Genomic DNA, 18,436 nt, shown 5'->3' on the forward strand with positions numbered 1-18,436 from the left:
TATCTGAAGACTGAGGGTGTAAGCGTGTTGGGAAGACAATTGAAAAGATCCATCCCAGCACTCAATTCGATCAGGGGATTCAGAAAAACACCTGGATCCGGAAGACACTTACGACCGTATCAATCCCAAACTGTGATTTAAATTGACTGATTTTATAGTATATTTAATGGGAATCCTGCTAGAGCGGACTCCCTTGAAAGAGAAAACACCTTCCATTGGAAGAGTTAATGGATCAAATCCAGATGGATTCCCGGCTGTAGTAACAGACCCCAGGGAACGACACCCAATAGGATGCAGGCACAGTAACACCCATACAAACACCCCTCTCTCTCTCTCACACACACACACACACACACACACACACACACACACACACACACACAACACACAGACTGGGATCTCCAGTTAAGAGTAATGGAGCCATCAAGGGGTAGTTTATTGGCTCTTGTCTCCAGAGCCCAGGCTCCGGGGCCCAGCCCCCGGATGATGTGGTGTGAATATCAAGCCCGGGGGGCGGGTGGAGGGGGGGGCTGTACCATGGGCCTTTTAAAATGGCAGCAGCAAGGGAGAAAGGGGTGGAGGGTGCGTCGGGGTGGTGTGTGTCTCTGTGTGTGTGTGTGTGTGTGTGTGTGTGTGTGTGTGTGTGTGTGTGTGTGTGTGTGTGTGTGGGCCTGCTCAGAGCTCCGGAACATGAAGAGGGATTAGGCTACGCTGCCGCCACACCACCTACCCAGCTAACTCTCCATGATTATGGTGCTGGCAATCTCAGACTTCATTACTGACACTCCCCCCCCCCCACACCCTTTTAAAAGTCCCCGAACCCGCTCACCTAAACGCCCCTACCCAAAACTTCTTAAGCAGGGCAGACTTTGGAAGGCTCCGATAGGCCTTATCCCTTGCTTACCCACGTGTGTGTGCGTGTGCGTGTGTGTGTGTGTGTGTGTGTGTGTGTGTTCAAATAAAATCCTTGCAGACCTCCAAAAAGAGAGTATTTAGCTATTCATCACAATACTGCATGAACTTAAAAGACTACATGAGTGGATAGAGGAGGAGACTTCTGGTTTGGTTTTAAATACTGGTCGACTTCAACAGTTACCCGGCCTTTCATCTTTCAAAATCTCTAAAAATAACCGACTGAATGTCTGGCTACAATCAATTCCAAACAGACCAAGGGAACTTCTCTACTCAACATATCCTTAAGCCTCACAAAGTCTTTTTACCCCCTGCCACGAGGGCAAACATTGAATACCTTGAGGATGAAGGAGCCAGGCCGACCTAGGCCTAATTAAATCAACTAATAAGTCATAATTAAACATGTAAAAGACATTTGCTCTAGAGTCTGTTTAGTCTGAACGACACATAGCTACAGCTCCTGGATACCATTTAATTACATCATTATGTTAATATATTCTCTATGGATTGATACTCAATCAGATCACATGACGGGGATGATAGATAGGCCACGATTAATTATTATTCCATTACATAAAAAGTGTGAAAATTTATGGATAAGCTAATGAAAACATCATTGTAATCGCCACTCAAACCCGCCAAGGCGAGGAAAACTGAGAATTTTTATCACATTGTAAACACAGACTCAAATTATTTATGAACAAGCTCAACCATGTAGAGAGCATCTTCCCTAACGCCGGCCTGCCGTCGAATCCCAATAACGACCATCACGTCAGCCAACCCTCCTCGTACCCACTGGCTCCGCAACGGGACTCCGACAACAAGGCTTGTCACACACTTTTAGAAGAACGAAAGGCGAGGTGTCCTCCGAGGGAAGAGCCGCTGAGCTACTTAAAAAAAAATAGGAGCGTCACCCAGATTCCCCTCTTATTCACATTTCACACTCCTTCCCAACACTTGACAAGGGCAATCACAGGACAACAGTGGGCAGTTTCCTTAGCAGGTTCATGAGGCAATTGTTCGCCGTGATAACTGTTATCATGCAGGAGGGAAGAAAGAATAAGGGCAAAAAGGCTCAATTTCACTGTGCTGGAGAAGCAGTGTGGTACCCTTTCCTGAGCCACTGATTTGCATTTGATAGATGTACTGACTCCCATCGCTTCCTGGCACACGCAGTGTAAAATAAGTGTCACTTTGTGTCCCAATGAACGGCATATGAATTTACAACTAAAAAGTAAAATAGTGAACAGCTATAAAACAGCCGTTCACCGTCGTATATTTTCTTCGAGGCATGGTTTGTTAGGCGTAATTTATTACCCTTTATTACAACACAGACTTTAAAATTGAGTTTTATTGATTCTACCTGACCATGCTAAATGGCTTAGGGGCCCTCATGTTGTTGTCACAACAGGTGTCTTAAAGGAACCTGTTGGGGGTCAACTGTTGATGCAGGCCCCAGGGTTGTCCTATTGGTGGTGGTGCTAACCTGTTGGTGAAGGCACCAGGCCTGGGATGTTGTCCTGCCCGGACACCAGCCTGTTCTCAGGGAGCAGGTGCACCATGGAGGCCAGCGCTGGGTGGCCCTTCACCACACACTCTACATGGGCGCCATCTATAGCCTTCAGGAGACCGCCATCTGGGAAACAACAAGGAAAAAACAAACGACCAAGGCACAATCATCACTTCTTTTTTTTATCTCAATTGAATTCCACTTTGAATTAACTGGAACCCTTTTGTTTTGCTACTCGAGATGATGGCAACATCAGGGAGGAGGGGCGGCGGAACAGGCGGGGACGGAAAGCACTAACTCAAGCTACAAGGCACATTAGCGAAATAATTGTCACCCATCTCGCCGCCGCGGGGCAATACGTCAACCAAAGGGAGCACGGTAGCCAACAACCTGACACACAACACACAGACACTTCCATTTCTCCAGTATTCCATTTGGCCCCGCGCGCGATGTGCGACGTTCCATTACGGCGAGCCGTCAAGTTTTTCCTCGGGAGAGATCTTAAATGATAACCACTGAGCTCACAAAAAGTGCTCCGTCTGCGTCGCCAGGTGCGCGGGGGGGTGGGGGGGGGGGGGGGGGGTTATAATAAGCGTTGAGGGGTAGACGCCTCCATCTCTCAGACGGGGCCATCCGACCCGCGAGTCGTCAGGGGCGGGTTCTCCTCAGTCAACTCGGGAGACGAGGGGGTGCCGTTCGGCACGCTCGTCGAGCGCTGGGCTCGTGCTGGTGCTCGCTCTCCCCCCCGCGATCATTCACGGAGACGGCTTAGGTAATTACACCTTCTGCAGGGGAATCGCTGGCAGTCATTACAGACAGCTCCGCAGCCCGTACCGTGGGCTGCTTCCACAGCTGGACAGAGCAAAGGACTGCAGGCTGATGGGCGCACGGTGAGGGGTGTAAGGTGAAGAGCATCTATTGGTGCTGCGTTGAGAGACATGGAGGTCAGAGGTCAAGTGATTCCGGCCACCGGCGAATGTCAACTACAATCTTTGGATTGTAAAAACTCTAAATTTAAGAAGAGTCCTCACAGCGATAGCAATGTCCCAGCCATGGAAACTTCCCAAATGCTAAATGTGTATGAGTTAGACTAAGATGATGGGAAGTTCATGTAAAACAACTGAAGCACACTGTGGAGTGTGTGTGGATGATAGCCTCACCTGGCCAAGTCCGATTGGACTCTGGGGCTGGGTGAGGCTGCACACCTGTTGTGCATTGAGTAATCTATGTGCACAGGTGGAACCAGCCATCATCACACACGCTCGGGGAGAGATCTCCTGCATGGCAGCATGGAGCACCATTGCCATGCATCATTATCAGCACACCGACCAATGAATCAGCTTTCAACACCACCACACAGAAACACGTTGGCAATTGCTATGGAATAGATAAAAGCATTTAATAAGGAATGACACCACGGACATTTCTAAAACGCGACACGCTGGTACCAGAAGTGGGAGAACTGCTACTGTACGTAGTCACTTCCTATACTGTCCACCCCATCACTTCCTGTGCAGCACTGTTAGCTCCAAGTCCACCTGCGGCCCAGTCGTACACTACTGAAACCAGATTCCAAAAGCCTGTCTAATCCAGATGATTGGGGGGTTGCGAAAAGGTCAATTCCATTACGTAACAACAGCAATTCAAATATTTTAGCTGGAGAAATGCTCATCACCCATTTTAACCCCGAATACATTAAAGCAAAGACGTGGGCGAATAACTCTGGGAGCAAATGGGTAGCAACAGTGGGAGTAGAACCAAAACAGCTATATTTACCATGCCTCTCGACTCAACTCTAATTCAATAAAAGATCAGGGTTGGGGTTCTCTGAGGCAAAAAAAGGAGCGAAGAGTCTGGCAGAAAAGTTTGAATGTCTTTATTTACTGCAACCCCCTCAACAAAGGCACCCATCTGAATACGCTCCAATTGGGCCACTCAAGACTGTGGAAAGAATCCATGTTTACATGGATGCTGGGATTCTGGCACAGCTTCTGACGCGTTTTTTTTACAGTTTCTCCTCATCGAGGAAACAGAGGGGAAGTAAAGCGAGAGACGATGGCATGGGGGGAGAGAGAGAGAGAGAGAGAGAGAGAGAGAGAGAGAGAGAGAGAGAGAGAGAGAGAGAGAGAGAGAGAGAGAGAGAGAGAGAGAGAGAGAGAGAGAGAGAGAGAGAGAGCGAGAGAGAGAGAGAGAGAGAGAGAGAGAGAGAGCGAGAGAGAGAGAGAGAGAGAGAGAGAGACAGTGTGTAGTTGGAAGGGGGCTAAAAGAGGAACAGAGAATGAAACATTCATGCTAGTAGTTTGACACAGATGGTGCCCAGGTGCGAAACCCTTTGCATCTTTTATTTCTTGTTTTTCATTATGCAGCAGGTTTGGGTGGGAGATGCTTCTGCACACACATTTGGAAACCTACGCTACCCAGGTTTTTTCAGCACAGCTATAGGCATGATAGGCTGGGAGTCAGCCAGGCTAGGTATCAAGGTGTCAAGGCGAGCAAGGCGGCTTGGCAGGAGATGCGAGGCCAGGGCTGAGGGGAACGATGCTAAAAGAAGTCTGGCGAGGGCGTGCATTTATGAACAGGGGCTCGGGGTGGAAGAATATTGTATGCAGAATGGGAATATACAGTAGAGCAGCTGTGATTTCCACATTTGGGCGGCTCACAGTGAATGGATAAAGGGTGGAAGAACTTTGTGAAACAGGGTTGTAGACACAGCCTTTACATATCCATGACCCGCTGTTGATCTCTTACGCACGCACGCACAGAGAGAGTCACACACAGACACACTTTAAGTGTGTGTGTTGTGACAGCGAGCTGGTATGTTTTCAAGGCTCTGCGCTCATAATTCCAAGACAATGTGGCTTGGGAATGCCGGACCATCTGCCTGTCCTCCCGTCACCCAGGGAGAAGCCCTGCAGATTCCTCCCCTGGCCCTGCTCTCACAGTCCGGGACCCTCAGGCTTTCATTGGACCCCTCTCGCAGTTTACTCAACCAATAAACAATGATGAGCTAGAGAAGTCACTTCTCAGCTTCCTCAAGTGTCTCCTGACTTCTCCTTCTGCTATAAATGTAATCACCGCCATCAACAACAAGGTAGATGTTGTGCGCTGCATTGTTAATGTTTCAATGAGCATACATTTTGCTCTGGGAAGGTGCAAATTTGTGTCAGGTCAAGTGTGAGCACTGTTAGGGTCACTCACGCTTTCACGGTGTAAACTGCTGGTAAAATGTACTACATAACAAGTATTCAGCATTCAGTACTATGATGCCCGCTATACCGACCCTTCCATTCCATTCCATCCACTGCCATCCATTCAAACCCATGCGGTAAAGCCATTTGAGTCGCAATCATCGCGGGAGTTGTACCACGCCTGGCCTCGTTCCGTTCCCTGCTCAGGCACCCAATCACAACCGTCATTGGGTTGCTGTTGTTTTGGTCGTTTCAAACATAAACAAAGAAGCCTTATTTATTTGTGAAAAAGAAAACTAGAGAAAGACCAGGCACATACAGTTTCGCGGAAGGGCGCAGAAGTGTAGGCCGCCGAATGAGAGTGTGTGATGAAAAGGTACTCAGCATGGTGGAGATCGAGTCATTTTGCTTCTCACGCAGTGAACGAAACTCTCAGTGTGGGGGGGGGGGGGGGGGGGGGGGGGGTGTGCACAGAACACTGTAATTTTCCCAGAGAAAAGGGGGCCAGACAATACAGCAACCTCCTTATTCCCGAGGACGCTGTGCTACAATTGCCTGTCCTCAAACTGCAAGACCTATTGTTAAAGGCAATGGGACCTTGTGGTATGACTGGCCCTTTCTCACTGCTAACACAGCCAAATGCATCGCATTCTACATGAGCATGCGTACGCACACGCACACACACATGCACATACACACACACACACACACCAGTATCTTTGGCCTTGGCTTACCACAGCTGAAGTGAGTAGGCTGCTAGTACATCCAAGTTATCTTTTAGGGTTCGCTGAAAGAATATCTGCCTTCAACCAGTTTTTCACTGATGATAACAATGGGGTGTGAATAATAATATTTGCAACAGCAACAACCAAAGTAGTAAACGCCAGACGGAAAAAAAAGATACAGAAGGAATACAGCTTTTGCATAATAAGTAATTCCCCAAACACAACTTGGTACGCGAGAAATGATCATGACCAATGCTTGGATTTCTAACCTAAAACTTTATTATTATTATTATTATAAGAATAGATAAAGCCTTCGGAGACACAGATGCAACATGGACACTTGCATTAAAGTTCTTAAATGGCTGCTGAGGTTGCAGAAAACTGTTTTTTATAGAAGTCAACACGGGAAGACTCCTAACTCATATCTAGAAAAACACTAACAATTCAGTTGACTTGGTTTTAGACTGAGGTTAGACCCTTTCAATAATGATTTTGTAACTTATGTGTGACTTTTTAACAATTTGGCTTTGGTTCAGGTTTGTGAGAGTACATTTTGGTGTGTGGGGGGGGGGGTATGTATTGATTGAAAGGTTGCTTTGCTCCTAATCTTTAATTATGTCTTTCAAGTTATCAAACTGAATTAGCTGTTGCCACCATTTCCTCAATCAAAATTAATTATCTGATGCCTCCATTTCCTCAATATCACATACTGTAGATGTCCGCGATGAATCTCCGTTCTTATTATACTTTTCCTTATTTTTGATGCTCCAGACATCTACCTCTGTACATCCTGAAGTTTGCCCAATCAGACCAACATTTTCTGTGACGTCACTGGGCCAACAACTGCCTCAGCAAATCACGGAGCACCAAGGCACTCTGTCTATTCATTACTCAAAGCCAGCAGGGAGGGTACAGGAGAGGTGCTGGAGGCGTACCGCCGCAAGAAAACAAACCAGACAAAGTCTAAGTGAATTACAGTGGATTAGAAATGCGGATCAGTTTACAACCCTGATCCGTACTACACAATACCTTCATATAACATCTCCAACTTTAGAACAATACCTACCCACTCATAGCATACAACTAAACCTGACCAATTCCAGACAGCAACATACCGTTGTATAGCTACATGTCTGCAGTAGGTGCAACGTCTAACATACACCTTTTACCAAAGGCAACCATTCTTCAGTGAGGAACTGAACGCTTGGCTGACCTTGTTCCTTCGCTTCCGCCTCCCTTTCACTCTTTTCAGGCTGGTATTGAAGTGCCTAGCAGCTTGCCGCCCTCTATTTGCTTTACATATTGTACTTCAAATCTAATTTCCTACCCCACCGCAACAGATTTGCAAAGCAGCGCGAAGATGCCAATGGTGTCAAGGTTTTGCTGCTTTATTGTTTTCTCTAGTTGGCTGCCAGCGCTCAACGGAGCATCTGTAACCATGGCAACAGGAAGGTACCACGGTGCATTCCCAGTGCAAGCAACTCTTGCCTCAAATTGTATCTCTCAATTGTCTCCCGTTTTTTTTCCTCACAAAATGAGTTAGAAACGCGCTTCGATCCTGCACACGTGCAGCCAACCGGTGTTGTGAAGGTGGGATGGCTTTTGCACGGACGTGAAACACGCATGCTCTATTGTAGGGTACAGAGAGACGTAGATAAAGGGAAAGAGAGAGAGGGACAAGAGAGGCGAATAGAGAGCGAGAGCAGAGAGGGACGAAAGATGGAGGAAGAGAGTTAGAGCGAGATGAGTGGGAACAGGCACATAGAGAGAGAGAAGGGTAGAGGGACAGAGAGAGAGGAAATATATAGAGAATCCAGGAAGCAAAAGGAGACATAGACGGGGAGAGTAGAGGAGCTAGAGAGGGACATAGACAGTCGGTGACATGGAGAGAGAGAGAGAGAGAGAGAGAGAGAGAGAGAGAGAGAGAGAGAGAGAGAGAGAGAGAGAGAGAGAGAGAGAGAGAGAGAGAGAGAGAGAGAGACACAAAGAGAGGGGAGGTGGACAGTACAGAGAGAAGGATAACATCCAGCCGTGAAGAGAGGACGGTGTGGCAAATGAGAACACTCCAGCGGGCCTCACAGTGGAGAACACTAGTCCAGGTGAATTATTCACAGGGCCAAAGAGTCCATTTGCGTGAAGCTCCTCTAATATTCATATGACATGATCGGCAACACAGGAGCCCGGCTCTCTCCCCCCACTGTGTTATTCACACCGCAACAGAAGCACGCCCCTCCCTGCCATTTAAATGCACACTACTTCCCCGTCATTGATAGCCCTTCAGAGAACAGTGGAGGTTGCAAAAAAACGATATCAAAGTTTTAGCTGGACCTCGATGATTTCCAAGTTCAGACAATCGATTCAGTTTGGTTGGAGCGGAACCCGTTGCTAAGCAACTAAGTTTGTCTCGGTTATGCGGCTTTGTATGGAGCACCGCGCCGTGCTGCTTTAAGAGACACGGAAAGGTTTTGGGTTTCGACGTCGACACGTCCTTCCAGCCACCTCCGGGCGGTGCCGGCGTCGTACGCCTACCCACGCCGTATCGACCCGTGTCTGGGTCCACGGCACGTCGCTCCACATGAGTGTCTGAGCAAGTAAGTCAGGTAAGTAAGGGAGACTGGAGGAGATCAACCCCCCCCCCAGTGACAGCCATCAGTGAACAACTACTGACACCTCCTGGGTCTGCATGGGGACAACTCAGTGACACGCTGAAACGGCTTCAGGCTAACTGGTACTCCTGCGTCAGACAGCCGCCATAGGTACGCACTACGCACCCACTCGGTGGTTCTCTTTGTCGCCCCCCCCGGGGAACCAAGGCCACACAGACAGCGATTGGCCCGCTGAGTCCTTTCTACCAACAGGGAGCTGACAAAGAGAGCTCAGCTGAGGAGGTTCGCAAGTAGACTTATTTCGATGGGACTGCAGAATCACTGATGTAAAACCCATGAACGCAAAGCCCGGACACCTATAAACGCCTATAACCGGCGGCTGAAGAAGTCGAAGAAGTACTATTAATTAAATAATTAATTAATTAATCAGTCACTCCTGGTGAGCAACTGGTAGGAGGCAACAAAACACACATCAAAATAAAATAGATTAAATGCTAACGGTTATGCATGATTAGTGAAGCAATCAGTTTGGAATTACAAAGGCGATGGAGACATTTGTGGAAGAAATGGGATGGCAAGGACAAAAATCTTTGCAAATCGCTAAGTGGCGTTCAAGTGCTGCATAACATGCTGCCTAAATAAAAGGTAGGTAGAGGAGAAAGATTCTTACATTCAACAGCACCCTTGAACTTGGGGTGGAGAAGCTCTCTGGGCGTCCCATGGTGAAGAATTAGTCTGTAATATTACAAGAAAAATAAAGAAGATAAAAGTAGGTGAGAGAGAGAGAGAGCTCAACATAAAATTGTTTGTATGCAAATAGTTTGATGAAGAGGGATTCAAAGGTTGACATTTATCTACTAGTGTCGATAGTACATAATGACAAAAATATTTAAACTTAAATTAAATAAACGTTACATTTTAAACATAACCATTTAAACAATAAAAAGTGCACCACTGTAGACTTTGCAGCGTTTTACACTGATGGTTTTACAGCAGTGTAAAACCATGGTAGAAGTCATCCGTTCCAATTGCATGTAACTTTATTCACCCAAACAACACGAAAACCGGCTACATACATAATTCATCTGTGATACAATCAAATTAAACCAGGGAGCAGGGCAACATAAACGCGGTAGCTTTGCTTGGGTTACTTTCCCCTTTGCTTCTCCCAAACTCCATATCTCAGAGCTCCACCAGCCATGAGGACTTTAAACTAAAAACCCAATGGTTTTTTTTTATGACAGCCGGCTTGTTCCGGTGCGTGCAGTGCACATGTAGCGGCGTCCGGAACGAGCGCTGCCGCCCGCCTCCTAATGTGATCGTTATCACCTGGACGGCGTAATTAGCAGAGAGACTAATCACCGTCTGGCGCCACCGGCGCCCGCCTGCTCCTCTCCCCTGCCGGCAAACATCTCCAGGATGGAGAAGCCACACCCCAGGGCCTGCTGGGAGCCGTCTGGCCTGTCTGACAGCGCCACCACCTCCACCACCGCCACGATGGCGGGGACGCGCAGAGACGTATGGAGGTACATGATCTGGAGAGGGGGAGACGGAGGGGGAGAAGACGTTAGATTCCTGTCCAGGTGAAGGTGGTGTGGTGGAGGGATGTGTAGAACCAGACGAGCGGTCTTTGAAAGAATCGTCGACAACCAAGCAACCTAACCCCTGTCCGCACGTAGGGGCAGTTACAATTGATTGACTGAGTTCTGTAAGCATCCCCTAACCCCCAAAAGGATCCTTGACCGCAAATACATTTGCGGTCCGACTGCAACTGAATTTTAGGGGTCAATGGCAATACTGATATAAGGCTGTAAAGATTTACCGATATCGATATATAGCGGCCGATATTATAAATGTAGATATATTGGCCTTTATTCAATCTATATATAGTGTTCTCCTGGGGGTGGAGCAGCTCCTTGGCGTTTACTGCTCACCCTCCAGCAATGCTTCTGGCCACAGCATCAACATTGCATTGAAATCATGAGCAAAAGGAACCAATTAGCTGTATGGGGAGGAGCTACTAACCTTCACACAGAACATCATGTAAAACTGTTGGTGAGTGCTTACATGGACGTGCTCAGATAAAGCATTGAGGTTAAGCCACCACAGTTGAGGATTTATAAAGAGGCAATTACATTTATAAATCTACACTTTTTCTAAAGTTTCCGTACCGGCGTATAAATATAATATCTGTGATAAGAAAAAATATCGGCCGACAAAAACAGCCCACCTGTAGATCGGTTGGGCTCTTGCACATAACACGTGAATTTGTCTGTTTGGTAAACAACATTCAACTCGGTTAACAGATGCATTTGTCCGATTTGTACAAAACATTCCACTCAGTCAACACATGCATTTCATACGACAAATAATCGCATACAGCGATCACCACCTGGCCAGGCCACATCAGTGGCAGTGAATCGACGGCAAATTGGATAATGCATACAATGCTACTGTACAAAACAAATACCAAATCCACAGTTCACGAACAGTTCATAACATGTTTCCGTTGTTGGGGAATAAAAAAATAAAATAGCCTGAGAAAGCAGCATTGTTTCCAAATACATTCTTCCCATGAATAAATAACAGTTTTCCCCCCTAAAGTCCTTTAATGTCCACTTCAGCGCACTACAACGCCTGGAAACAGAGCGTTCTTCGGGGGAAGCAGGGAGGGGGGGGGGTGGATGTCTCTAAGGGAAGACAGCCAGAGCTTCAGGGAGCCCTCTGTAGTTCTAACACCAGCAGATGCCTTGGGCTTCCCTTCCCTGCTCTGGCATGCAATACAAATCCCCCCCAAAAAAACGGCCAACCCACGGCGTCAATTCATGCTACAATGATCCACAACGCTTGGACAGATTTTAAAAAGTGATGCAATTTGACGGCAGTGACATCATTTTATTTTGATGTTATGTTTTCAATTTCAAAATAAAAGCCCCTAAAAGTAGTGTTGTAGTATGGAGGCCGTGGGAGGACTTTTTGATCCAGCCCAGTGTGTGGTGGGGAAGGCCCTCTTCCTGCCTCGGGAGCTGTACACTTCTGTCCCGATCACACAGCCATCCGTCTGAAACACGGGGGGGGGGGGGGGGCTCTCAGTGTTCCACGCCTCAACCTCGCTACAGATGGCGTGCGCTTCCATCGCTTTGCATACTTATTTTTTAATATAGCAACACGGCTAAACAGAAATGGCTGAAGGTAGGTAACGGAGAGAGAATACGTGTGTGTGTGTGTGTGTGCGTGCGTGTGCGGTTGCACGAGTGTCTGTGTTGCAGGCAGACAGGCGACAGGTCGTCAGTGTCCATCGCTCCTCAGCCTGGGTGAAAACCTGTCCCGGAGCCTGCTGGTTCGGGCCTTTGGGCTGCGATAACTCGTGCCAATCCGCAGCAGCAGAGACAGTCCCTGATTGGGGCGCCAGGGGTTATAGATTACACTTCTGGCTTCACTGGCACACCGTCCATTGTGTAAATCTTGGACGAAGGGAGTCTCACACCCACTGTTGAACCGGGCTGCAGCGCCATTCGGTTGAGGGCAGAGAGGTTCCCATACTATCCAGTTAGCAGGCTCTCCGTTGACCCACTGTAGAGGGCCCGAAGCCAAACCTTTTCAGCCATCCGAGGTGAAAGAGCAGGAATTAAGGAGGAGGAATTGCCGTGTCTTTTATGCCGCATGGCCGTGTGCACTGCCTGGGTGAGGGTCTCTCTGATGGAGGGCACAATGAACTTGTTACACAGAACTCTGTCTGTAGTAGACCCAGCCCCTCTCTCCCCTCCTCCTGTAGTCCACAGGAATCCTATCTTTGTGTGTGTGTGTGTGTGTGTGTGTGTGTGTGTGTGTGTGTGTGTGTGTGTGTGTGTGTGTGTGTGTGTGTGTGTGTGTGTGTGTGTGTGTGTGTGTGTGTGTGTGTGTGGTAGAGGGGTAGCGCGAGCCGTAAAAAGTGTCGTAATCAAAACCCTCATGGGAGAACGCAAGAAAGTAGTTAACTTCTTTGGGGGAAATACTTTATCTCCAGCGTGGCACTAATACTCTCTATTGTATGAGATCATTGCATTAGTAGAGTAGTACGGTGTTTAGACAGTTAAGGGTTGCTTGGACACTCATTTAGTCTTTACCTGCTTCTTTATGGTTGTTGTTTACCACAGGGACCTAAAGACATCCTTATTTCTTCATTCAAGTTTTTTGGGAGATGCCTATTCAGCACATATTCTATTTCCTGGACCCGGGTTCTTCTAGCTTTTAGACAGCAGGAGGACTTTCTATGTTCATAATCTGTGACTTCGGGAAGGGGGTCAACGGCTTGAGGTGTGCAACAGCACCTCTGGTGGCGGAGCTGAGGTGGTTCAACAAGGAAGTTCAGATACTAAACGTGTTTCAGAGAGTGAATGGTATCCTGGAGGAGAAAATTGGCCTTGCGGATCTTTCTTTCATCTGCACAATGGCAGAGCCTAATAGTTAAATATTTATAGCACGTCTGAGTGTGCATCCGTGAGACGAAAATCTAATTTGGACCCACTGAGGGCAACACAAATTGAATTAGTTAGAGAGACAATACCTACTCAAACTTCTCTCCAAGTAAAGATGCATGTCATTTACAATACATGGACTCAAACCAAACATCAATGTATTTACCCCCTGCATTTTAACTCCCAAACAAAGCCCCTCATATAGCAGTGAACTTGTCTTGAACCAGTCCAGAGCTTTAGCAGAGAATGGAGGAACCTGTCTATCATGTTTACCCAATTCCTCTCTTGTTAGGACCTCAATGCATTTGCATGTCTGTCAAAGACACAGTCTCGCCGCTCGGCTGCCATCCAGCGCAACGCATTGTTCTGCTAAATGATTTGGTTTTATTTGTTGGGGGGGGGGGGGGGGGGGGGGGAAGAAAACAAAATATGTCCTTTGTCTGCTTCACTTCCTTGACTCAGCGGAAGTCACACTCTTCTCGAATCAAGCGCTCCTCCATCTTCTCCAATCGCTTGGGGGAAAAAAAAATGAAATATATACAGTACATATAAATCCCTCTCAATTGGTACTACTCTTAGGACCTACTGAGCGATCGTCTTACTCCTTGAAACGAAAAGGAAGAGGAATTGAGACAGGGGTAAAATGAAGACGGAGGATTAGGAAGAGGTTTATAGACATTGAAGGCTTAACATCCACCACTACATCTATCTGCCACGCATCTCTCCTTTTACTTTGCCGCCTCCTATAGTATACTCTCTCTCTGCCCCCTCTCTCCCTTTATCTCCCACTCTTTCCCTCTGTCTCACTCGCTCCCTGCCTCTTCCTCTGCCTCTGCAATTACTCAAATCAGCACATCCCTCAATTCCCTCCACTCGCATCATAACGACCTGGGAAACAGCTTTCTGCGACTGTGAACACGTTTCGGAACAAACACAGAGCAGGGGGAGTGTGTGCGACGGCTCCCAGCGCGTCGACGGGTCGCCAGGGGACGTTGATGGCGAAACAGCTTGAGCACCCGTCGCCACCGGGCACAGCATCTGCCAGCGCACCACGCCACGGCGACAACAAAACAAAAAACATCATGAACACGATGATGATGATGATGATGATGATGATGATGTCTTCTGTTGGAATGCCAAGAATTGTTAGCTTGTCGGCCTCCTCCTCCTCCTCCTCCTTCTCCCTCGTAACCATGACAATTGAGGGCAGAGTAAATGGGTGGTAGGGATGGCGTCGAGGGGTGGATGATGGGTGGGATGGTGGGCGGATGACATTAAAATATCATCAGCCTGGGGGACCGTGCAGCTCTGAGCAGCGGCCCCCGGCCCGGCGGCGGGCGGAGCAATGAGGAGGGGGGGGTGAGGAGGCCTAGGGCTCTCCACCGGCTGACAGACAGCGAGCTACAACCCGGAGAAGGAGAACAGGCCGGAGCACAGGGGAACCCCAAGGCCTGATGTCTTGTGACCTGATGTCATGTGACCTGATGTCATGTGACGACATGTGCAAACCGTATGCAACATGGAATGAGGTGAGGAGGAGTTCATGGCATAGATTGTACAATGTACTGTATCGGCGCAGTGACCCGTTGGTTTACATACAACCGTTATGAAAACGCTGATTTTGCGTGAATGGGCACCTCCATTGCTTTCGGACCAGCTATAGGCTTTTGAGGCACTTAAAGCCTGTTCGATTAACTACATGTTAGTCCCTTCCACCAGAGCTTCACAAACAGGTGGTCATGGCTGCTGGTTGGTCCAACATTAAGTCAAAAGGAGGCTCCAACAAATAAAAGGCTTTAGAAATCCTTAACACAACAACCCCGAACAAACTAGAAGCAGTATCAAAGGACATCAGGGAAAGATAATGATGTCGTAACATGAAAAATATTACATTCTCCCAAAATGTCATCCCCCTATTGCAAAGACCTCCTGCAGCGCCATGGCATTAAAAAGTTTGGAGGGATTTTGTTTTGCAGTGTAGGTTGTCTGCTTTACAATAGTTGGTTGACTCTTCAAAGTATTATGCATGTATAATGTTTGTGTTGAGAATAGCTTAAAGACTAAACCTTACAAATATCCTTAATTCATCAGCCATGCCATGATCAAACGATGTTTTATTTAATTATTCATTAATAAAAACATAAGTGCCTCCTGGAAAATGCGGTATTAAAAGACAACACAACACAAATGGGATTTGGAAATGTTTTTGAAACACAGAAGCACATAAAATATGAATGCTGTTGAGAAACAAAATAAAACATATCCTTAATTTGGAACTGATGTCGTAAGTGGTCGACCGTTAAATTAAACAAGTGGGGAGCGAAACGAGGCGTGCCTATGAGTGTTTGTGTTCCACTGGGATTCCAGAACCTGCCAGCTCAAATCCAGCACGCCCAACAGCACAACACCAACAGCAGCACGAAAGCCGGCACCAACACAATTACTGAGACCACCGTCCACCTTAGACCCCCCCCCCCCCCCCCCCCCCATCCCCATGATTCCCTCCGACACCCGCCCGAACACCAGAGGGTCGGCCAGACCCCTCATCTTAGGCCTCATACATAGCATAAGCAGCTCAGGTAGGTGAACAGCGAATGCAGGATCAACGATTTAACACGGCTCTTATGATTAACACGGTTCTTATGATTAACACGGTTCTTATGATTAACACGCTCCTTGCGTCTCAATCTACATGTTACCTTGTGTGTTTCTAAAAAAACCTTTGCACATACTCTTCTTAAAACGAAATAAGCCTCAAACCGATAGCACCATACATTCGGCTACCTGAAGTGTTTGCGGCGGGTCAACTTTGCGCTGACTCACAAGGGAAGAGCCTCTTCCTATCCGACATACATTATGCAATTCCTCAGAATGCCCCAGATGTTGCACAACAGTTGTCGGACATGTTTTTTGTTTTAAAAACAATCATGGCTGGCTCGGCGCCTGAAACGATACACAGAAAACGACGTGCACGTCCCTTCACGACAGATGCTGGCCTGTTTTTTGTCACTCTTGCAAAATCCAGGGGATTCGCATTACTCTGACGTTTAGTTCAATACCAAACCCCTCGTTGTACCTGGAGCGATTCCTGTCACAGAAGCTGTGCTTTTATGATTGGTGGACACCTTTACCTCAACAACGCATCTTACAACCATACAATGAGTGGATCCGTTCTGGGGAACAAACCCCTAACCCTGGCAGTGTTGGTGCCATTGCCTCCCAGTGCAGCTAGGGCAGGACCACTAAAGACTGTGATGCATTGTACTCGAGGTGGCTTGTAAAGGGTCAATGAGGGCTGTTTATAGACATGTGTACATCTCTTTGTCATTGGCTATTCAGACCACGCCCGTCCACACAATATGAATCATTCAATCGATGGCTCAATCGCCTAGTTTGCGGCAGGCTGAACATCAGCATGCAGAGACCCCTGCCCTGGGGTAGGCATCTACAAGACAGGCGGTGGGGGAGGTGATGGATCCCAGCGATTGTTTCATTTTAATTAGGTGTCTCGATTTACATTACATATCCATATGGAGTCTCACGTCCCTCATATTAGTCCTTGTTTAATCAGCAAGTCTTTATTAGGCGTAGTATAAACCGGTCCAGACACGCCGTGCTGAGGGCCAGTCGCTGGGAGCAGCAGGGGCCTTATTTAACGTAGCGCCAAGCGAGAACCTTTCACAAGGCGTACGTGACCCACGAAACAGAGCGCAATTATGCTAAGATATACACGCACACCTGCTACAGCTCCGCCGGTGACTGCTGTACGGCTTTTGTTACGCCAATAGATTTAAAACACTGTGCGAGTCTCCTGACAAGTCAGTCCCATTGAGAAAAAGAAAGAAAGGAAGAAAGCTTAGTCTCTGTGTAGAGAACGCTGACGGGACCGGTTTTGACAAGCTCCTGTCCTCGGTTTCAATTGCCGCCAATTAAAAAGTGATTCCCACCGAATGAGATCCCGAGAGCTGAAGAAAGCTCCGCTAACCATTCGGTAATGGACTTCAGCGATCAGTCTGCATACAAGCGGAGGACGCTCACGCCAGGTGTGGTGCAGCGATCCCAGATGTGTGTCTCACGCTGCCAGGCCTCGGCCGCCCTAAAAGCCGACAGAAAACTATGCGACTTTGAATAAGCAGATTCATCATTCGGGCCTTCCTACCAGTCATTTGTCAAACGTATGTTTCAAACCCATGGAATAAGTCATATGCCACTGATCCACAGAAACAAATTTGCCTTTTGACAAATTGAATGTTTTGACTGTTTGACACAGACGACAGTCAGCCTGCTCCGTGTTTTAACAGTGTTTCTCCGGAGGAATGTGGATTTATGAACCAACAATGTACCAAAGTAAACCAGAGCACCCAGTGAAATCACACAGCAAAAAATGAAAACAACTTTGACTCGTTATTATTTACTGCAGGACGGAGAGTGCTTAAGGCCTGGCAGCAAGACAGAGCCGACCTCGCTGTTGGTCCTCAAAAAGATTCATTGCAACAAATACTTGCTTTTGAACCACTTAAAACACAATTTCCCAACCAAAACACCTAGATCTGGTCAACTGAGGCAAGGGGCTTATATTCTACACTTTTGGGCCAGATAATAAAAACATTTGTTATTTGTCAGGGACAAGGCACAGAGCATTGTTAAGGGTTCAAAAACATGACACAGATGTGCTGCAAGTAGGGTATCTAGCCATGTCTACAGTGCAAGCCCTCGTCTAGGTCAGGCTTATCTACATTGAAAAAACGGTCAATACAGACAAAACAGGCTGGGAAGCAGTGCAAGACGACCGTTGATAGGGCCAACGTTAACCACCACGTCTGAGGCCACCACATCCTGGTCTAACAGCAAATAAGTTCCTAGAGATTCCGGAGGTTCCTCGATGCGTCACCGTGACCCAGGCATCAACTGACACATGGCTGCTGAATATAAAGAATTAATATGCCACAGTGGATCTATCTCTGGCCAGACATGAAGGCATCATAAAGACCGGACGGCTGAAAAAATAAATCAATAAGTAATGGAGGAGAAGACAGGA

General features: G+C 47.4%; 1 protein-coding gene across 1 annotated transcript in view; it reads right to left on the minus strand.

Moving 5' to 3' along the window:
* The window catches only part of LOC307079812 (nephrocystin-4-like), a gene marked incomplete at both ends in the record, with an annotated part of 43,010 nt that extends 30,554 nt beyond the window's left edge, over positions 1-12,456 (minus strand). Inside the window, 4 exons of the mRNA XM_079742320.1 lie at positions 2,399-2,548; positions 9,612-9,676; positions 10,304-10,476; positions 12,427-12,456. Coding sequence (XP_079598446.1) covers positions 2,399-2,548; positions 9,612-9,676; positions 10,304-10,476; positions 12,427-12,456 — 418 coding nt within the window. The remainder of the gene's footprint in view (positions 1-2,398; positions 2,549-9,611; positions 9,677-10,303; positions 10,477-12,426) is intronic.
* Between the last annotated feature and the right edge of the window lie 5,980 nt (positions 12,457-18,436).

This window comes from Pollachius pollachius (assembly GCF_949987615.1).
Source record: "Pollachius pollachius genome assembly, chromosome: 8".
NCBI lineage: Eukaryota > Metazoa > Chordata > Actinopteri > Gadiformes > Gadidae > Pollachius > Pollachius pollachius.